Source organism: Astatotilapia calliptera, chromosome 10 (assembly GCF_964374335.1).
Source record: "Astatotilapia calliptera chromosome 10, fAstCal68.1, whole genome shotgun sequence".
Lineage (NCBI taxonomy): Eukaryota > Metazoa > Chordata > Actinopteri > Cichliformes > Cichlidae > Astatotilapia > Astatotilapia calliptera.
This window is the reverse complement of record NC_137431.1, coordinates 7,222,415-7,243,828: the sequence shown is the minus strand read 5'-3', so window position 1 is coordinate 7,243,828 and position 21,414 is coordinate 7,222,415. Positions and strand designations below refer to the sequence as shown.

At 40.7% G+C, this 21,414-nt stretch overlaps 1 protein-coding gene across 3 annotated transcripts in view; it reads left to right on the top strand.

Annotated features, from left to right (window-relative positions):
• Nucleotides 1-638: 638 nt before the first annotated feature.
• The window catches only part of alcama (activated leukocyte cell adhesion molecule a), a 176,927-nt gene continuing 156,151 nt past the window's right edge, over nt 639-21,414 (top strand). For 2 of the 3 annotated variants that reach the window (XM_080307441.1, XM_080307440.1), the window contains exons 1-4: nt 639-881; nt 16,306-16,412; nt 17,337-17,556; nt 19,216-19,280. In XM_080307441.1, the coding sequence (XP_080163567.1) occupies nt 824-881; nt 16,306-16,412; nt 17,337-17,556; nt 19,216-19,280 (450 nt within the window). In that variant the 5' untranslated portion in view covers nt 639-823. The remainder of the gene's footprint in view (nt 882-16,305; nt 16,413-17,336; nt 17,557-19,215; nt 19,281-21,414) is intronic. The other variant, XM_026182028.2, reaches the window with a different exon arrangement.

Here is a 21,414-nt window from a genome sequence, read left to right as displayed (position 1 = left end):
CTTACCGTTTAATAAAGAACACTATCCTGAAATGCAAAAAATTCAAATTGCTGGATCGGCGGACAGAGACGCTTTCTCGCAAGTTAAGTAGATTTTTTTAAGGCGTTTTTTTCCGAAGTCGCAAAAAGTATAACGTCACAACAAAGTGATTGTTCACTTGCAATGTTTAACCTGGAACAACATTTATTATGATGACGTGGGAACAACACCGACATGAGGATATCAGATCGTGTTACAGTCAACAATGTACATTTCAATACAATGCATTCAATACAATGCACAATGTACATTTCAAATTCCTTTAATTTTAAATAAGTTTATATCGTCTATCCTGTAAAATAGTCAGATGTCTATTCATATTAATGTACAGAATTCACCTGCTTGCTGCTACTACTGCACATTCACCCAATGTATATACTATATATATATTTAATGTTCTTCCTCTACACCCCCCGCCCCCCGCCCCACAATTTTTTGCACATGTCGAGGAGCGTGTCAGGCTACATTTCACTGTGTGTTATACTTGTATAACTATGCATGTGGCAAATAAAGAATCTTGAACCTTGAACAATGAAGCAAAATCCCCTAAGAGTCTCCTCCTCCTCCTCCTCCCCCTGTCCTTTCGTCAGCTTTTCCGTATTCCACCTGCCCGGCCTCCCAGTTCAAAACGCATTTCGCTGGACTTTTCACTCTTAAACTGTTGTGAACAGCAGTGAGAAATCTGCCGACCATATTTGTAAACCTTGGTTTGGTTTCCACTGGTCATTACTTGTCTTGCTGGTCATCCACCAACCCCACAATCTTTTCCCCTTTTTTCAAAACGATGGATACTGTCGCTTTACTTTTGCTGTTTGTGGTCAACGCTGGAACGCTGGTTCAAGGTAAGCTTCGCTAATAACGTAGTAGGAATACCTCCTAGCATGGTTAGACAGGTTAGAGTGCTGATGTTGATTTGGCACAAAAATACAATACAGACTAATGCAGTACTAATATTTCTTATAACTAAATGCCAGTTAGCGTAAAATACAAATAACTCACCAGCTGGGTGAGGAAACCGAGACATGCTCGTGACTGATTTTCAGTGTTGGGCTTCCCACTTTACCTTTTTTTTAAATAAATAAATAAAAGGGAACTATTTTATGTTAAATGGGTAAAGCAAAGGAACCTGTTTTGTGTGTGTTTGTGTATTGTTTGATATACCCGAGTAGGTTAAGAAGAAGCCAGAAATACTTTTACTTTTATGTCTTTTGTCATGTAAGTCAGGGAGGTCTTGAATTTTTGTACTATATAAGAATATATATATATATATACACACACACAGCAGAAAGTCCCCGGACTTTCTGCTGTGTATTTTCACGGCAGAATGAAAAAGCACCTGACTCGGTGACTCACCACTAGAGCATGAACAGTAGCTGAAATTAGAATCGGTGAAACTGAAACTGAAAATAAATGAGATCACTGCTAAACACACAAACATGAACACTACTCATATGATGCCTTGTAATACACTGGTATCACTTCTGCCCTGTGGTGTGTTAGGTAGTTTCCATCTTGAAATGACGTTAGCTTAAAGTCATTTGACAATTACAAGTGAGTGTGACTAAACAAGAAGTAAAACACTGTTTTTGGCCAAATCCCAGTGGAGGAGTAGCAGCTTTTAATATACAAAAAAAAAAAACCAGTTCCTCCCACACTGAAAAGAGGAAACTGGAGAAATCCAAACTGAATGGACTTGGACATCCAGGATATTGATAACGCAGTTGTACTGACAGCAGACTGACAACCTACACTTACTATAGTTGAACAGAGAGATCAATGTTGCCCTTTGGGGCCCTTATGTGTGTGGGGGGTTTTGTTGTTTTGTTTTTTTATAACATCTTGGCCCATACTCCATACCAGCGATGGTAATATACCATTACTTCCTGGCGGTAATCCTAAGCCTCATGCAGCATGAACCTCTTTCTTTTTAAAGCTAAAAGCCACCTCTGTGCTTGTAAAACCATCTGTGGTACACTATGAGGCTTCACATGTGATATATGATGACTCTAACGCTGTCAAGCTGCTCAGATTTTCAGTGTTGTGAAACAGAAATGCTCCATGCATTACACAAACTTCTAGTGTTTCACATGTATATATATTTTAGGCATATTACCAGTGAATTTTAGTCCCATGTCACAGAATATTAAGATCTTTTAGCCCTTAGAACTAAAGACATGATTTGGAGAAAGAGACTTTGTCCTATCTGTGATGGCACACAGATCCTTAGAGAGTAGAGTAGATAATTCTTCTATGTGGAGCTTGCTAATATTTATTTGCTTTATCAGAATCATGTTTATTACAGGAGCCAGTTGAGGTGGTTTGGGCATCTCATAAGGATGCCTCCTGGGTGCCTCTTTTGGTGAGGTGTTCCGGGCATGTCCCACCAGGAGGAGGGTCTGGGGCAGACCCAGGACACGCTACAACAACAACGACAACAATCTTTATTTATAGAGCACATTTAAAAGCCTTGGGCATACCAAAGTGCTTTACATAAAACAATAAAAAATAAAACAGTTCACACATTAACATCAAATACATAGAAGTAACAGATTATGTTCACAGATAAAAGCCACCAATAAGAGTAAACTGCAGCACATAGGTTATAGCAAGGTAAGACTGTACCACCATGATAAAAGACACCAATAATGGAAAGATAGCAGAGAATTTAATACAATACAATACAATAGGTCAATAGGTCACTGCAAGCAAGCCAGCATTTAACTGGTAGAAAAGGCAAGTTTAAAAAGATATGTTTTTAGCCGTGATTTAAAAGAATGAATAGAATCAGACGCCCGGATGCCAATCGGGAGATTGTTCCACAGCTCCGGTGCAACTAGAGCAAACGATCGATCACCTCTAGATTTCAGTCGAGATCTGGGCTGAACCAACAGTAACTGTGAGGATGACCTTAAAGCCCTAGCAGGAGCATATGGGTTTAAAAGTTCCTTAAGATAGCTTGGTGCAGTGTTATTGGTAATTTTAAAAGTAAACAACAAAATTTTAAATTGAATATTGTCACGGAGGAGCAGGGAGGACTCGGCGCAGACTGAAATCTCAGAAAAACAGGTTTATTTACACACTCCAGGTTCACTATATACAGGTGAAGGAGAGGGGGGCCAGGGTTCCCAGGGGTGCGGAGAGGGGTCGGGAAAAGCGTCCAGAGTCACCAAACCAAGCACGAGAAATCTGCATACAGAGAACAAGAGTTAGCACGGAACTTTCACGGACAGAGCTCAAAACTGGCTGAGGCTAAAGTAGCACTGCCGAGCGTTACTCAATAGTCCAGCGGCGAGGTGCTCTCAGTCACTGCCTTAAGTAGCGGGAGCAAACAAGGTGAGGAGCCACAGGTGATTGCCTACAGGTGGTGGAGGCCGGGAGCTCACAATGAGCTCCGCCCAGGCAGCGAGCAGAGAGAGAGGAGAGAGAAAAAAGACAAAACATAACATGTAGCCACACAGGGCCAGCCGAGCAGGCACGGGGACCATGACAAATACGATATTTGACAGGCAGCCAGTGCAGATCAGCAAGGACAGGAGTAATGTGGGCAAACTTCTTGGTTTTAGTTAGAATGCGTGCTGCAGCATTCTGAACTGTCTGTAATCTGTGTAAAAGGGAAGAGTGGAGACCACAATAAAGTGAATTGCAGTAATCAAGCCTTGACGTTACAAAGGCGTGGATGAGCTGGAGGGATTATGTCTCTCAGCTGGCCTTGGTGTTCCCTCGGACAAGCTAGAAGAAGTGGCTGTTTAGGCCGCTGCCCCTGCAACCCAGCCCCGAATAAGCGGATGAAGATGGATGGATGTTTATTACAAATTCTAACATAATTAAGGATTTGTGTCTCATTTTTGCTAGGTAATCATTGATTATTGTTTTCAGCAAGTCTCACACACGTCTCCTGGGCAGTTCCAGCCCTTTTTTTTATTGGCAAATCTCTCAATCTCCTCCAGATTTGATGGTGTTGTTGCACGGACCTTGGTGTTCAGGTCAGATCACAGATTTTAAATCAGATTCAAGTGAGAGCTTTGCGCAGAACACACAGTACTTTGTTCACTTTGGTCTTCTGGAGTTATTTACTAGGAGCAAAATATGTTTTGGGTCGTTGTTGTGTTGGAAGACAAAGTGACAACCCAGACCCAGTTTTGCACAAGTATCTTTTTTTCTTCATAATTCCTTCACTTTGATGAAATTCCCAGTTCTGGATGCACTGAAGTATCTCCAAGTTTCACTGCTGGATGGTGTTCTTTCAGTTGCACACCTCTCCCTTTTTTCTCCAAACATAAGCAGCATCTGCAGCACAGCGCTCCCAGCTGCTATGCACACTTTTGTGCTTTTACATTTTTTATGCTTTTTTAGTGCAACACACTGATCACTTTCAGTCAGCAGGAACTGAGAGAAATTGGCCTCAGCATGAACTTTATATTGGATAGGACCCAAAGTATCCCACCTGCGATTGTGAAACCACTGGGTGCTCTGTGGGTTATTGTCTACTAATTGTAACTGAATCCTGGCTCCATTTGCAAATCCCCGATGCCTCAGTGGAGCTACCAAAATCATCTGTGTTTTTTTGAACCGGAAGCTTTGGATAACTAGCTCCTGCCAAGAGCCTTCCTACCACATTTTGGATCAACTTAAGGCTTTTCATGGAATTTTTAGGACATCCTGATAATAATGAATTGCAGTAGTCCAGCCTACAAGTAATAAATGGGTGAACTAGTTTTTCAGCACCATTGAGAATGAGACAGGATGTTTCTAATTCTACAGAGGCTGTCATTTGATGCTTAGGTCACAGGCTGACAAACCTGAAAAACATGTGTGACTACATTTCTGCTATGCAGATTTTGTTTTGCTTTCAACCAGCATGGTGTCACATTTTGCATGCGGTGTGGAAAAGGCCTCTTTCTTTGTTAAATGATGGCTTTGTGCCTTTCGGTGAGTAAATAAGAGTTAAATGTTCCCATTTATTGTGAAGATCTTCGAAAAAGTTGTGGCTAACCAGCTAATAGCTGTCTTGGACAAGTACAGTATTCTTGATTAGTTTCAATCTGGCCTTTGTAGAGCTTATTCCACTGAAACAGCTCTTAAGTGACATTTGATGTGAACTGATAATGGAGAATGTTCTGTTTTGCTGAGCTTAGAAGCTACCTCTGCTTTTAATACTGTTGACCATCGTGTTTTGTTCAATAGGCTGAGATATTAGATGAGTGTATCTGGGTCTGCTTAGGCTATTTCTAAGTCCAGGTCTTCTTCCAGTTCTCTTATATATGATGTGCCACAAGGTTCTGTTTGGGGTATCTGTTTCTGTTATCTGTTCCCTCTTCAGCAAATTTTGAACATCTTTAAGGACATTTCTTATCACTGCTATGCAGATGACTTTCAGTTTATATCTGTTTTGAGTCCTAGGATGTTACTAAGCTGAAAAAGGAAATTATCCTGAATAGGTGATTAGACTCTAAAAGTTAGATGGCTGGTATCTTTTTCCAAAACCAACAAGTATAAAAAAACTGAACCCTTGTTTGTGCCTCTGGCAAATTTGCACCTAACACAATCAAAACACTTGGTTACTTTGCCTCATTTGCTAAATCTTCCATTTGGAACTTTGGGATAGAAACATCCGTCATTTAGAGAAAATATTACGCATTTCGTATTGAGCTGAGAAGGAACGCAGTTTGTCCCGTACTTCATCTAGAATGGAAAAAGACACAAAGCTGGAGTTATTCTGCGTCTTTACGCTGTCAGCTGCCTTTTCTTCTCTTATTCTCTCCCCCTCCCTCTCCTGTTGCTACTTCAATCGTGAAACTGATCAATGATCAGCTGATCAGCTTTTCTGTCGCAAGTCCCGTCTCTCTTGTTTGTTTATCTCCCACTTTGCGCCAGAAAGAGGAAACCAGTGGATGTAAGCTTGATCAGCTTTTGTTAGAATTTATTTAATATTAATTTCTAGTATCAGCTGATGTTTGCTGGAGCCACGGCAGTAAAAGCTGCTGGTCATTATATCGGTTTGGTTATCTGGTGAGAGGGAAACATGAAGATGAAACCAGGAGATGTCCTCACAGAATCATCAGAGCTGAACAGGTGATGGAGAAACAGGTTTACCTTTTAGGTGACATGAATGAGTTGAAGGGAAGTTATAAACTGTTTCTGAGAAATAACACCAGGATTCTTTTCTAAGTAGCTGACAGCTGGTAACTGTGCAGGGGCGGGTCTAGCAAAGTTTTGCCAGGGGGCCAGGTAGGGCGTTAACAGGGAAAGGGAGCACACAGAAATACTCTTTCTTTCTTATTCTCATTTAAAATGTCTAGCATTTAACAAATAATTATCTGAATCTTACAACCAAAGTTTTCATCTGACGCAAAATGTATAGAAATCATACATATACCAACAAGACAGTGTACATCACTGTCACAACAGCGTCTGTTTTCATTCAACCACAGCACTGAAACTGCTCTGACAAAAGTGTTTAATGACATATGTCTGAATACAGACAGTGGAAAAATGTCAGTTTTAGTTTTACTGGATCTCAGTGCAGCATTTGATACAGTTGACCACAACATATTACTCAAACGACTGGAGAACTGGGCAGGGATAGCTCAGTAGGTAGAGTGGTGGCCCCATGATCGGAAGGTCGGGGGTTCGACTCCACTGAACGGCTAACCTGAGGTACCCCTGAGCAAGGTACCGTCCCTACACACTGCTCCCCGGGCGCTGCACTGGTGGCTGCCCACTGCTTCACTGGGTGAATGGGTTAAATGCAGAGGAACTATTTCCCTATGGGGACTAACACGCACACTTTACACTTTACTTTACACACAGGTCTTTCAGGAACTGTACTAAACTGGTTCATAACATACTTAGAAAACAGGAAATACTTTGTATCAATAGGTAACTTCACATCTGAGCAGACAAGTATCACATGTGGAGTTCCCCAAGGTTCCATCATGGGACCTCTTCTGTTTAACATCTACATGCTCCCACTGGCACAGATTATAAAGAACAACAAAATAAACTATCACAGCTATGCAGATGACACACAAATATATTCAGTTAAATTCAATTGAATTTTATTCATATAGCGCGAAATCACAACAAAAGTCGCCTCAAGGCGCTTCATAGATACAGAGAAAAACCCAACAATCATATGACCCCCTATGAGCAAGAGCTTTGGCAACAGTGGGAAGGAAAAACTCCCTTTTAACAGGAAGAAACCTCCGGCAGAACCAGGCTCATGGAGGGGCAGCCATCTGCTGCCACCGGTTGGGGTGAGAGAAGGAAGACAGGATAAAAGACATGCTGTGGAAGAGAGACAGAGATTAATAACAGATATGATTCAATGCAGAGAGGTCTATTAACACATAGTGAGTGAGAAAGGTGACTGGAAAGGAAAAACTCAATGCATCATGGGAATCCCCCGGCAGCCTACGTCTATTGCAGCATAACTAAGGGAGGATTCAGGGTCACCTGGTCCAGCCCTAACTATATGCATTAGCAAAAAGGAAAGTTTTAAGCCTAATCTTAAAAGTAGAGATAGTGTCTGTCTCCCGAATCCAAACTGGAAGCTGGTTCCACAGAAGAGGGGCCTGAAAACTGAAGGCTCTCCCTCCCATTCTACTTTTAAATACTCTAGGAACAACAAGTAGGCCTGCAGAGCGAGAGCAAAGTGCTCTAATAGGGTGATATGGTACTACAAGGTCATTAAGATAAGATGGGGCCTGATTATTTAGACCTTGTATGTGAGGAGCAGGATTTTGAATTCAATTCTGGACTTAACAGGAAGCCAATGAAGGGAAGCCAAAACAGGAGAAATATGCTCTCTCTTTCTAGTCCCTAGTCCCTTCAGCTAATCCAAAATGCTGCAGCATTTTGGATTAACTGAAGGCTTTTCAGTGAGTTTTTAGGACATCCTGATAATAATGAATTACAGTAGTCCAGCCTGGAAGTAATAAATGCATGAACTAGTTTTTCAGCTTTGCTTAGGCTGCTGCCCCCGCGACCCGGCCCCGGACAAAGCGGATGAAGATGGATGGATGGATGGATAGTTTTTCAGCGTCACTCTGAGACAGGATATTTCTAATTTTAGAGATGTTGCGCAAATGGAAGAACGCAGTCTTACATATTTGTTTGATATGTGCGTTGAAGGACATATCCTGGTCAAAAATGACTCCAAGGTTCCTCACAGCGTTACTGGAGGCCAAGGTAATGCCATCCAGAGTAAGAATCTGGTTAGATACCATATTTCTAAGCTTTTCAGGGCCGAGTACAATAACCTCAGTTTTATCTGAATTAAGAAGCAAAAAGTTAGCGGCCATCCAGGTCTTTATGTCTTTAAGACATATATCACAATGTCACCAGGAGACCAGGGCCTTTACAGGCTCTTGGTTATTACATTGAGGAAATTAATGACTGGTTGTGTCACAATTTTTTCCAGCTAAACAAAAACAAAACTGAAGTAATAGTCTTTGGAGCCAAAGAAAAACGATTACAGGTCACCAGAGAACTTCAATCTATACACCTAATGACCACCAACCAGGCGAAAAAAAGTATTTAGTCAGCCACCGATTGTGCAAGTTCCCCCACCTAAAATGATGACGGAGGTCAGTAATTTGCACCAGAGGTACACTTCAACTGTGAGAGACAGAATGTGAAAAAAATCCATGAATCCACATGGTAGGATTTGTAAAGAATTTATTCGTAAATCAGGGTGGAAAATAAGTATTTGGTCAATAACAAAAATACAACTCAATACTTTGTAACATAACCTTTGTTGGCAATAACAGAGGTCAAACGTTTACTATAGGTCTTTACCAGGTTTGCACACACAGTAGCTGGTATTGTGGCCCATTCCTCCATGCAGATCTTCTCGAGAGCAGTGATGTTTTGGGGCTGTCGCCGAGCAACACGGACTTTCAACTCCCGCCACAGATTTTCTATGGCAGGGGTGCCCAATCCCGGTCCTCGAGAGCTACTATCCTGCAGCTTTTAGATGCATCCCTACTCCAACACAGCTGAATCAAATGGTTTGATCTCTTCAGCATGCCATCATGTTTGGCAAAGGCCTGATAACAAGCCATTCATTTGATTCAGGTGTGTGGGAACAAGGATGCATCTAAAAGCTGAAGGACGGTAGCTCTCGAGGACCGGGATTGGGCACCCCTGTTCTATGGGGTTGAGATCTGGAGACTGGCTAGGCCACTCCAGGACTTTCAAATGCTTCTTACGGAGCCACTCCTTTGTTGCCTGGGCGGTGTGTTTTGGATCATTGTCATGTTGGAAGACCCAGCCTCGTTTCATCTTCAAAGTTCTCACTGATGGAAGGAGGTTTTGGCTCAAAATCTCACGATACATGGCCCCATTCATTCTGTCCTTAACACGGATCAGTCGTCCTGTCCCCTTGGCAGAAAAACAGCCCCATAGCATGATGTTTCCACCCCCATGCTTCACAGTAGGTATGGTGTTCTTGGGATGCAACTCAGTATTCTTCTTCCTCCAAACACGACGAGTTGAGTTTATACCAAAAAGTTCTACTTTGGTTTCATCTGACCACATGACATTCTCCCAATCCTCTGCTGTATCATCCATGTGCTCTCTGGCAAACTTCAGACGGGCCTGGACATGCACTGGCTTCAGCAGCGGAACACGTGTGGCACTGCGGGATTTGATTCCCTGCCGTTGTAGTGTGTTACTGATCAAATCAAATCAAATCACTTTTTATTGTCACATCACATGTGCAGGTACATTGGTACAGCACATGTGAGTGAAATTCTTGTGTGCGAGCTTCACAAGCAACAGAGTTGTGCAAAATACAATAATGTAAACAAGCAAAATACAAGAATGGCTACATCTGAAACTAATAAATATATGTACAATATATAATAGTATATGCATTTCTGGATGTGTATACTAAATATTTTTCTACGTGTGTGTGTGTGTGTGTGTGTGTGTACACATATTTTACAAATTAAATAGAGTAAACAATGAATAGAATATATAAAATAAATAAAATAAAATATACAGAGTGAGACATGTGCAAAACAGTGGCATTACTGTACAGTATGGAGTGCATAATGTTAAAGTTCCAGTAGTGAAGCTGAGGTGTCTATGATGTGTTCAGCAGCCTGATGGCCTGATGGAAAAAGCTGTCTCTCAGTCTGCTGGTACGGGACCGGATGCTGCAGAACCTCCTTCCTGATGGAAGTAGTCTGAACAGTTTATGGCTGGGGTGACTGGAGTCCTTGATGATCCTCCCCGCTTTCCTCAGGCACCGCTTCCTGTAGATGTCTTGGAGGGACGGAAGCTCACCTCCAATTATCCGTTCAGAGCACCGCACTACTCGCTGGAGAACTTTGCAGTTGTAGGCGGTGCTGTTGCCATACCAGGTGGTGATGCATCCAGTGAGGATGCTCTCAATGGCACAGTGATAGAAGGTCCTGAGGATGCGGGGGCTTATGCCGAATCTTTTCAGTCTCCTGAGAAAGAAGAGGCGCTGCTGCGCCTTCTTCACTGTTTTGTTTGTGTGTACTGACCACGTAAGATCCTCAGCCAGATGTACACCAAGGAACCGGAAGCTGCTCACTCTCTCCACAGCAGCGCCGCTGATGGTGATGGGGGTGTGTACTTCTCTGCATGGCTTCTCTGATGGTGACCTTTGTTACTTTGGTCCCAGCTCTCTGCAGGTCATTCACCAGGTCCCCCCGTGTGGTTCTGAGATCTTTGCTCACCGTTCTCATGATCATTTTGACCCCACGGGATGAGATCTTGCGTGGAGCCCCAGATCGAGGGAGATTACCAGTGGTCTTGTATGTCTTCCATTTTCTGATGATTGCTCCCACAGTTGATTTTTTCACACCAAGCTGCTTGCCTATTGTAGATTCACTCTTCCCAGTCTGGTGCAGGTCTACAATACTTTTCCTGGTGTCCTTCGAAAGCTCTTTGGTCTTGGCCATGGCGGAGTTTGGAGTCTGACTGTTTGAGGCTGTGGACAGGTGTCTTTTATACAGATGATGAGTTCAAACAGGTGCCATTCATACAGGTAACGAGTGGGGGACAGAAAAGCTTCTTACAGAAGACGTTACAGGTCTGTGAGAGCCAGAGATTTTCCTTGTTTGAGGTGACCAAATACTTTTTTTTTTTCACATTCTGTCTCTCACAGTTGAAGTGTACCTCTGGTGGAAATTACTGACCTCTGTCATCATTTTAAGTGGGGGAACTTGCACAATCGGTGGCTGACTAAATACTTTTTTGCCCCACTGTAGCTGCCAACATCTGTGAACAAATATAATTCTGTAAAGTTGTTCTATGTAGTGTGTAACTGTTAATATAGAGCATTATTCAATTTATTGCTAATGCAATTATATGGCACATTCACTTCTGAGGAAATTTTAGATGCCACTCATCATCAGAAAGGTTGCCTACCCCTGCATGCATTTATTTCATTATGTTTAGATTACCTTAAATCACTGGTCGCTTGTCTAAGTAAAAACTCCTTGGAACATCTGTAAGTTGTTTAGAATGATGCTGCAAGGGTGCTGACAAAGTCTTCCAAGTACTGAGGTCACGCTGTTACTGACCCACCTGCATTGGATCCCCATTAAATTTAGAGTCCATTTCAACATTCTGGCTTTTAGAGTTCTTCATGGACAAGCACAAACTTATATCAATAAACTTTGAAATCTTTATGTCCCTAACATGCCCCTGAGGCCATGTAGTTGAGGCCTGCTGGCTGTGCATCATACAAAGCTGAAAACTAAAGTAGACAGTGCTTGTGCAACTCTGGAAGGGTCTACCTCTGAAATATGTGGTCTCAGTGGTCTCTTTTAAAATACGGCTAAAAATGAATCTTTTTGGCCTTGTGTTTGGTTAACTTTGGTGTATTTTGTTGTGAAGTACTATGTGATGTTTACCTTAAAAGTTGCTATTGTTGTTGTTTTGTTTTGTTCTCACAAGAAAAGGCAAATATGCTCAAATTATAAGTTTTCACAATTTATTATCAGACTGTTAGAATTTCCACTTGTTTTATGTGGACCTCTGGCTCAGAGGCAAAGGCTGCTGGGCCCAGGCAGGAAACACTTTTATTGCATGTGGTAAAAACAGAATGTTAACACGATTGGTAAAACATTGGAGGGAAGACTTTAGACCACATCTCAGGCTGCACCTTTCAGACACCTATTGCAACATGTAATAATAAAACATGGAGAAAAGACAATTTCAAAAAAACCCCACCGAAAACCGATTAACATTGACTAGAAGCTAACTCTGGTACTAATGTTGGTCGGTCGGTGGGTGGGGTGGGGGGTTTAAAGGGACCAGATTATGTGCTGGAACTCCTCCATAATTTAGGAACCACAAAAGTAAAAGTTCAGTATCGACATGGGAAGAACAAGGCAGCAGTTGTGAATGTCAATGACCAAATAGTCACAGACTTCATCATGGTGGCACGAAGACCCAAAGTCCTCTAGTGGGCCCTGTGTTCACTGCCCAGCATTGCTCAGCATTGCTTAGAAAACTAGAATTGCCAGGTCCACCACTGGTGCCTTGTGATAAGCACACTAACATGTATAAGGAGGAAGGACATCTGCAGGTCACATTGTCTTAGTTTTTAATTGGTTTACTTGCCTGTTGGACATGTTTCGGACCTCAGAAAACAAGTTCTTGTACTGGGCATTATTTTTTGTCTAATTACATGAATTGTAAATAATGAAAGGCATTTTGAACAAGAGGATATTCTGTTTCTCTCCAGACATGCTGGTGCCTCAACAGTCTGCTGAGTCTACACAAGGCCATTTTCCCATATAGAATTAATTAGCCTTAATTCCCAAGGGCACTTGCCTTTCCATCCCTCTGTGCTTCTCTAGGGCATCACATCTAGGATTAACCATGGGCCAGCATGAAGTTGATCGAGAAATTTATATAATTTTAACTTTGATTTTATATATGGTCTTCCGAAAGACAGAGGGATATGTCACATTTTAGGTTTTTAAAAGCAAGGAAATTAGTGCTTTTATAAAACGGATGGTATTTTTTTTTCTTCCAGATAAATAGAAATGTGTTTTGTTTGTTTTTAATTTTGAAATCAAAGGCTTGGGCTTGGATTCGCGCTGCTCTGAACACTGCAGCCTGTGGTATTCACATTCCAAGTTGAGGAAAATCTAATATCACAATATTTTTTGCCTACATCACGATACATGACATATATCACAATATGTTTAAATAACCTCCAAAAACAAATGTTATTTTTAGCCAATCAGTCATTCAAATCGATCCCTCAGTGTTTTGTTTTGTTTTTTACAAACGACTGTACTGTCAACAGTATGTTTCTTCCTGTTATCAACACTAGACCTTTACCAGCAAACGATCACAGCAACATAAAAGGACATGAAGCAAAAATTCACCACGGTGTACCAGGTAGAAAATGTTCCATTTGGGAGGGGGAAATTAATGATGCATTCGCAGAGTTTGGGAGAAAAGACACTCACAGTGAATTGCATGCAGACAGCTTAATATTGCCATGGCAATTTATACTCAATGGTTACGGTAAAGCCATTTTAGCCATCATATATGGAAAAACTTGTGATACAGTATATTCGATATATCGCTCACCCCTAAGTCCAAGACCTTAAAGAGTATTGAGATTTGGAAGTTGCAAGAGTTAGATTGAACATAGTCACTTATATATCAAGTTTGCATCAGAGAAATTTTCATTGCCTTCAATGTCTTCCTATCACCAACTCTGCTGTGGTTGTGTAAGATGTAGTCAGAGTTTCTAGCAAATGCTTTGTTTATTGCAGATGTGCCGGAGTCTAATCGGAAAACCTAATTTGAGAACTTGGGCCCATTGTCAGTGACAACTTTATCTGGTATTCAGTGTATTGCACACATTCTCTGGAGCGTGTCAGTAGTGACTGGAGCTGTAAATACCTGAAGTGCAAGACTACTTGGGGCTCCTATTTTTTTAAATCAATGTAGACAACCAGAGGATCGAGGCAACAAACAAGGCAAGTCCCCTGGACTGGATTGGACTGGGTGTTTTAAACAGAGAGACCATCTACACTTCCTGTTTTGTAGGACTACACGATATGACCAAAATTATATAGTGCAATTCCTACAAATTTAGTGAATAGTTTATATCATTACCACATCAAAAGTTTCTTTTTTTTTTACATTTAGATTAGATTAACTAATATGGACCTTACATGGTGTTATCCAGTAGTGACACACACTGGATGACTCACACAATCATCCAGTGATTGGATACAATGGCAAAAAATGCAATGGCAATTTTTTTTGCCATTGCATGAAACCATATATTTATAGATGTAACTTGTAATAGACATTATTTATTACATGGCGTACCACAGGGAAAAGCCTGTTCTAATGTTTGAGTCTGAGGTTTATTATGAGGACCTGGCTCATATTTGCCTCTGATTCATAAACTCTCTCTGTACTCTTTAATGTGATTCTTGCAAAGAAGGTTTGTTGTGTTTGTGTCTGTGGTGGGGACCATTTTCTTGTATAATTTGTGCAGTTTTCTCCTCCATGTCACACTTTTCATAACTGAATCACGTCCACGCCACAGAGGTAGGCCCTCGTTTAGGAACGAGCTCCTCAATTTGTTTTGCCTGGTTCTTCTGCTGTACCGTGGTGATTATTGCAAACTGTCATCTAAGTCAATGAAAACATATTACAGTAAACCGTGTCTTTTGCGACAGCACAAAATAAACAATAGATGTTTTGATATCATCATCTGATATATTTCGTTATATCTCACATCTCTGTATTGAGGTGCTGGTTCCACGGATCGGCAACATCTGCACTTTATAAAGAACTCAAACAGCAACTTGCTTAGAGCCAAAATAAATTTTACACATATAGTATAACTTTAAACAAAGCTACATTCAACATCTATAGAACAAACTTATACAGTTACACAAAAACTATACTAAACAAAGTTGTTGGGGTTTTTTTTTTTTTTACTCGCTACTGAGCAGGGTGAAATTCTGAACAATAACTCCACAAAGTCACTTCAAACCTTAACAAATAGCCAAGGCTACATTAACATTTTCATCATAATAAAAAATAAAAAATTTCATTGTATGTTGTTAGCCTGTCTCTTACCATTCTCACTTTCTATATTTTTGGCTAATTTCACTCAGTAATATTCGAGTGTTTGTACTCACAGTTTTTCAACATGCTTTGTTTTTAACAGTTAATATATATTTTTTGTAGAAATGCAGAATTCAGTGACAAGAAACTAGACAGGGAAACAAGCAATATTGTTTTAACTGTCCATCCATCTTTTTCCACCAATTTTCTTACTTCTTTGACATTACACATGATCGTTGTGATGTATGGTATCACACATCACATTTGGAGTGACAGGATATTGTGCTATAGTTTGACTCACTTATTAACACCCAGGCATTTTAAGACAGTTATAGTTGGGAGGAGCTGCTCACTGACCCACTGGTAATGATTATTTTCGTTGCTGGGTTTCTTAAGATCTCAGCAGTTGGAAGTGGGTTTGATGTACACAAGGATTGATTGAGTCAGGGGAGAAGAGCTACATGGATATGTTCATGTACCCAGGTTTGGCTAATCAGGGTGCAAACAAGCAGTACTCAAAATGCCAGCTGTTGCTGTACACATGTTACTGAGGCTACGTCCACACGTACCCGGGTATTTTTGAAAACGTAGATTTTTCTATGCGTTTGCACCTTTCGTCCACACGTAAACGGCGTTTTCGGTCACTGAAAACTGAGATTTTTAAAACCTCCGGCCAGGGTGGATATTTTTGAAAACTCAGTTTTTGCATTTCCGTGTGGACAAGAAAAACGGAGAAAACGCAGAAAATGCAGCGTCAAGGGTGTGCGCCTTTTTTGACGTAATACTGTGCGCCACGTTATTGTTTCGGTGAAATGAATTTCTACAATACTGTTACTGTTAATTGTACTCTCTGCAGCGTTTAAATGCTTACATATACACACACAGTTACTGTCCCTCCACACATACGACTCGGTTCTGCTTCTATGCCCCATCCTTGTTTACTATTTCCCACTGAGGCTTCTAGACTTCTGATTGGCCAACATTTCTACATGATTAGAAATATATTGCCACCATTTCTGCGTTTACGTGTGGACGGGATTATTTTTTAAAACAGAAACGGAAAATCTCCGTTTTCAAAAATACCTGTGTACGTTTTTTTTTCCAGTTAAATGATAGATGGTAGCACTTTATATGTTTATTTATTCTAACAATTTGTGGTCTTTTGTTATGCAGTAAAGGGAACAGCAAACTTGACTACTTTGTATGGAGAAACCATTGTTATGCCATGCAATGGTGGAGCTCCACCACCGAAAGATCTGATGTTCATCAAGTGGAAATATGTAAGTACACACTGACATTGAGTTACTTGTGAAGTAAGCAACCAGCTGTGTGAATATCACCATCCAGTCTAAAGCTGGGCATACACTGTGCAATTTTTTTTCAGTTGCATTATGCAGCTTCTGCTCAAACAGTAGGATTGAATCACAGGGATTAGAAGTTCGTAGGTCACAATGCATGGTCTCACACTATACAGCCCGGTGCTCTGATGCGACCTGTTGTGAAGGCCCACCTTTTAGCACATCCCAGCACACCCACTCACTAAACTCTGAGCCTTCCTTCCTTCATAACACGACCTGAGTGCTCACACTGTGCGTCCATAACATGAAGCTTATAACACAAAATCTGTCTCTCTCTCTCTCCCTCTCTGTCTTTCACTCACACAGACACACACCACCACCATCAACTTTGCTAAATTGCTAATGAAAAACATTGACCAGCCAGCTGCAATGGAGCAGCAATGTCCATCCAACTCTTTTCACGGTTGTTGTGTGACAAATTGCACAGTGTATGCCCAGCTTAAGGGAATGAATAAAATAAAACTATGAGAGAGTGTCCTGTCTAGGGCAAAACTTTAGGCTTATGTCCATCATAAATCTACAGCTAGTGTCTTCAAGACTTATTTAAAGAAGTCAGATAAATATGGCTCCACTTAATCCACACTGTAATTAAAGAGATTACCTGGCAAAGATGACCTGTTGAATTTTGCATTATGAGTTAGCAGTGTACACCTATTCTAATTAGCAGATATGTGATACATTTGTACGTTCTACTTGGAGAATGCTTGAATGAAAGCTTAAATGCATTGTTTAAAATTGTTCTATTTTTGTGCATGTCTATTTAAATACGCTTGAAGAATGAAGATTTGTACAGATTTGACAAACCCTGTCTTCTTTGTCTTATTCTTCTGTTGCCTTACACTTTAGGAAAAAGATGATGGCACACCTGGTGATCTGTTAATCAAACAGGCTCACAGTGACCAGGCCACAGTTCAGGCCACAGATGGTTATGCTCAACGGGTCAGCATCAATAGGCACTTCAGCCTGCTCATTACCCAGGCCTCACTCAAAGACCAGAGGACTTTCACCTGCATGGTGGTGTCAGACGCCAACCTCATGGAGTATCCCGTCTCTGTTGTTGTTTACAGTAAGCTTAACTACAATCTTGAATTTTGCTCCTCCCCTTATTTATTCACCAAGGCTGTCTAAACTTTATTTTTGTAAAAACAACAAAAACAAAAAACCAAAGCGAGCTTTTGGTAAAAGTGTGACATAATAATATTTCTAATCTTTTTGCAACTTTAATTCATGGTGGCTGTGGCTACAATGTAGCTTCCCCATCACCAGTGTGTGAATGTGTGTGTGAATGGGTGGATGACTGGTTGTGTAAAGCGCTTTGGGGTCCTTAGGGACTAGTAAAAGCGCTATACAAATACAGGCCATTAATGTCAGACTTGTGGTTCTGAAATGGGAGACAGAGCCTTCAGCTTTCAGGCTCCTCTTTGGGGAATCAGCTCCCAGCTTGGATTTATGAGACAGACACCCTCTCTACTTTTTAAATCAGGCTTAAAATTCCTGGATAAGTGGCCTGATTCAGCGATAAAGCACATAGTTAGGCTGGAACAGGTCCTCCTTTAGTAATGCTGCAATAGACCTGGCTTCTCGGGGCTTACCATGATAAACTGGGCTTTTTTGTCCTCTCACCCCTTTGGACGCATCATGCACCACTCTGCATTTAATTAAGGAGTTTTCATTATTCTCTTGCCCTCTTCCACAGCATGTCTTTTGTCCTGTCCTCCTCCCCTCACTCCCAACCAATCATGGGAGATAGCCGTCCCTCCCTGAGCCTGGTTCTGCCTGTTAAAAGGGAGTTTTTACCTCCCGTTGTCTTTTCCCGCCTGTCCCATTTGTTTTTTTTTTTGCCATCAGAATTGTCTAAAGGCCAAGAAAGATGCCCAACGGATTTACTTTACCAAATGGACCATCCCAGCCTTGCCGTATTGGTCTATTTGATTCACCTTTGTTTCTATTGTTTATTTTATTTTATTTCCACCTGCTACACATGTGACAGACATGGCTGGGGGAAAGGAAAGGGAGAAAGAAAGAGAGGTAGGGAAAGAAAAACAGTGGGGAAGAGGAACAGTGATAAAGGGCAAAAAACAGCAAAACAAACAGACAAAAAATACATATATCAATCACCTGGATCACCTGTTGAGAAAGAAAAAAAAGAAAACAAGCAAAAACAAAAGAGAGCAATATAATAAACAACATCATTGCAATAATCTATGTGAATATAAAAATAAATACTAAATATTGAATATTATTGTGCAGCACGTAAGATTGACAGCGCACAGTGTGCTTTGAGGTAGGAGCCAAAAAGGGTGTAGTTTGTGTCTTTGAGCAACCGTGTGTACACCTGTGAGCATGAGCGCGTTTGTATTCAAAAGGTTCCTTCATGTAATGATCTGCTAGAGGGTGTGGGGAGCCATAGCCCTGTCCTCCTGAAGCAGGTATGGAGGAGATCCGGGCTCCAGACATCCAGAGACCCTCAGAGCACAAGAGACCAAGAAAGACCAACGGAAGGGCAACCGTGCCACTCTCTCAAAAAGAGCTGAGGAAAAAGGAAAAACTACCTCCCGTTGTCACCAAAGTGTTTGCTCATTAGTGGTCGTCTGATTGTTGGGGTTTCTTTGTATTATTTTAGGGTCTTTACTTTACAATATTACGGCAACTTTTGTTGTAATTTGATGCAATCTAAAATTTGAATTTAATTCGAAACCTTGATTTTGTCCTTTTGTGTTTGCAGAGAAGCCATCACCAGTGCGGATTATGGACAAAAGTGAATTATTACAGAAAGACAAATTAACAGCGGTAAGTCTCAGTGTTTGTCCATCAGATGTGTCAGGTTGTTCCATGATGCAGCGTGAATTGTGTATACAGAAATGTTTGCAAAATCTAGTTATGCAGTATTAGGTGAGAGAGAGAGAGAGAGAGAGAGAGAGAGATTTAGTGGTGGAGAATGCAGAAAGCATGACCTTGTTCTTATAGCATTTTCATTAGATCACAAAAGTCAGTCAATGTCTGTTTTGCCATGAAGGTGACTGTAATGAAGGCAGGTTTTGTTGTTGACAGTCACTGTTAGACTGCTCCTTCTGAAGGCCACGTCTAATTTTGTCACAATGTGGTTTTTACTTGTGAAAGTACTAAGAGCTTGCTTCAGCATTATACATGAAATAGTATCAGCTTAGACAAGTCTTTGTGGTTTACACTAGGCTGAAACGAAGCTTTATAACATCTAAAGCATATTATACAGTAACCAGTGGCATCATTGTAACATTGTATGTGTAAAATTACATTGTCTGTCTTTACAACAGAGACCTTTCATAAGATTTCTTTTTTCAATTTGAAGTGACTTGCTTCTTTGGTTATCTCTAGGCCAGAATGTGCCTGCTCCGCTCACCTCTGCAAAACCATGTTTCACAGAAACTTGTATTTATACACGCTGTTACTGCACAGAAAGCAGCTGCCGTATTCTCCTGAACAATAGCTGTCGTGACTTAGACAATACAGCTACATAAGGGCTAGTATAAGAGGACTATAGTCAAAACTAGAAGCGAAGACTTTGTAGAGTGGTTTTTTTTTTTTTGTTTGTTTGTTTGGTTGGGTTTTTTTTGCAAGTTTTAACAGTTTTAACTGTTTTAACATAATCCTCTGCATATCTGTATATTCCTGAGCTCCTGTGCTGTATTATCATTAAAATGGTAGTAAAAACCGAAACAATTGTATACTCCTGTCTTCAGCCCAGCTGCGGAAGCCGCAGCACAACATGCAAGGTTAAAAAAATCGAGATGTGCACAATTAGCCAACACACCACAAAGATTGTGTTGTGCGACACATGAGACACCAAAATCGGTGTGCAAAGTTTCATGCTACCATCTGCACCTACCCTGCAATGAACACCCCATTCTGCAGGCATTAAGTAGTAATTGTTTTTAAGCCGAGATGAGGAAACTTTCATAGCAGATAGTATAAACAACTGAAGTAGGGGAAAAAAGAAATTCCAAGCAGTATTGAATGTGTATGTTACATAAGATGTGACTAATGAAAGGAAAATAAACTGATGGAAAAATAATAAAAAATGGAAAACTTGGCCCCTACAATCACACTTTCTGTTGTATATGTATGCTGCATTTTGCTGGTATAGCTTTGGTCCACTTGTCCTTGAAGAGGAAGGGGCACTGCAGCTCAGATATTTTTGTTTATCTAGATAACGTTTAACTTCTAGAAATTATGTAGTTAAAAGTTAGATGTTTTCTTGAACTTAACCATGTTCTACTTTTAGCTCCGACCACCATGATTGCAGCAGTAGGAAGGAAATATATTTTGGAATAATGTCTTTTATGCTTTAAGTAGTGTTCTAAAGAACCAAGTAAATATTTAAATGGTGATTTACTAAGGGAGAAACACTACCCAAACCTAACTGCCACTCGGCCCTCATTAAATCATGAATAAACTACGATTAACCACAGTTTTTTTGTTTTGTTTTTTAAAAGCTGAGTTCAGTTGTACTGGTCATACCCAGGCCTGATTTTTTTTTTCATACCAGTTGCATCAAGAAATCGCTTAAGTAGCAACTTACAACTTTTCTGACAAATTTAAGTAAATTAAAAGATCAATCTCAATCTAAAGAAACCTCTGATAACAAAGTTATTAACATTTATCAGTTTGGAAAGGGTTACAAAGCCATTTCTAAGGCTTTGCGACTCCAGTAAACCACAGAGATTATTATTTACAATGGGGAAACCTAGAACGCTGGTGAATCTTCCCAGGAGTGGCTGTGTGATGAATCACATCCACTCCTAAGAAGTCAGAAAGGTCAATCAGAGAGTCCAAGTAAATGTCAGCAGTTGTTAAAATTGCTGTACTTGACATATGACATATCTGTGGGATGTTAATGATCTAAAACCTTTAAGTGTGACAAAAATGCAAGTTGGTGTATAATTGT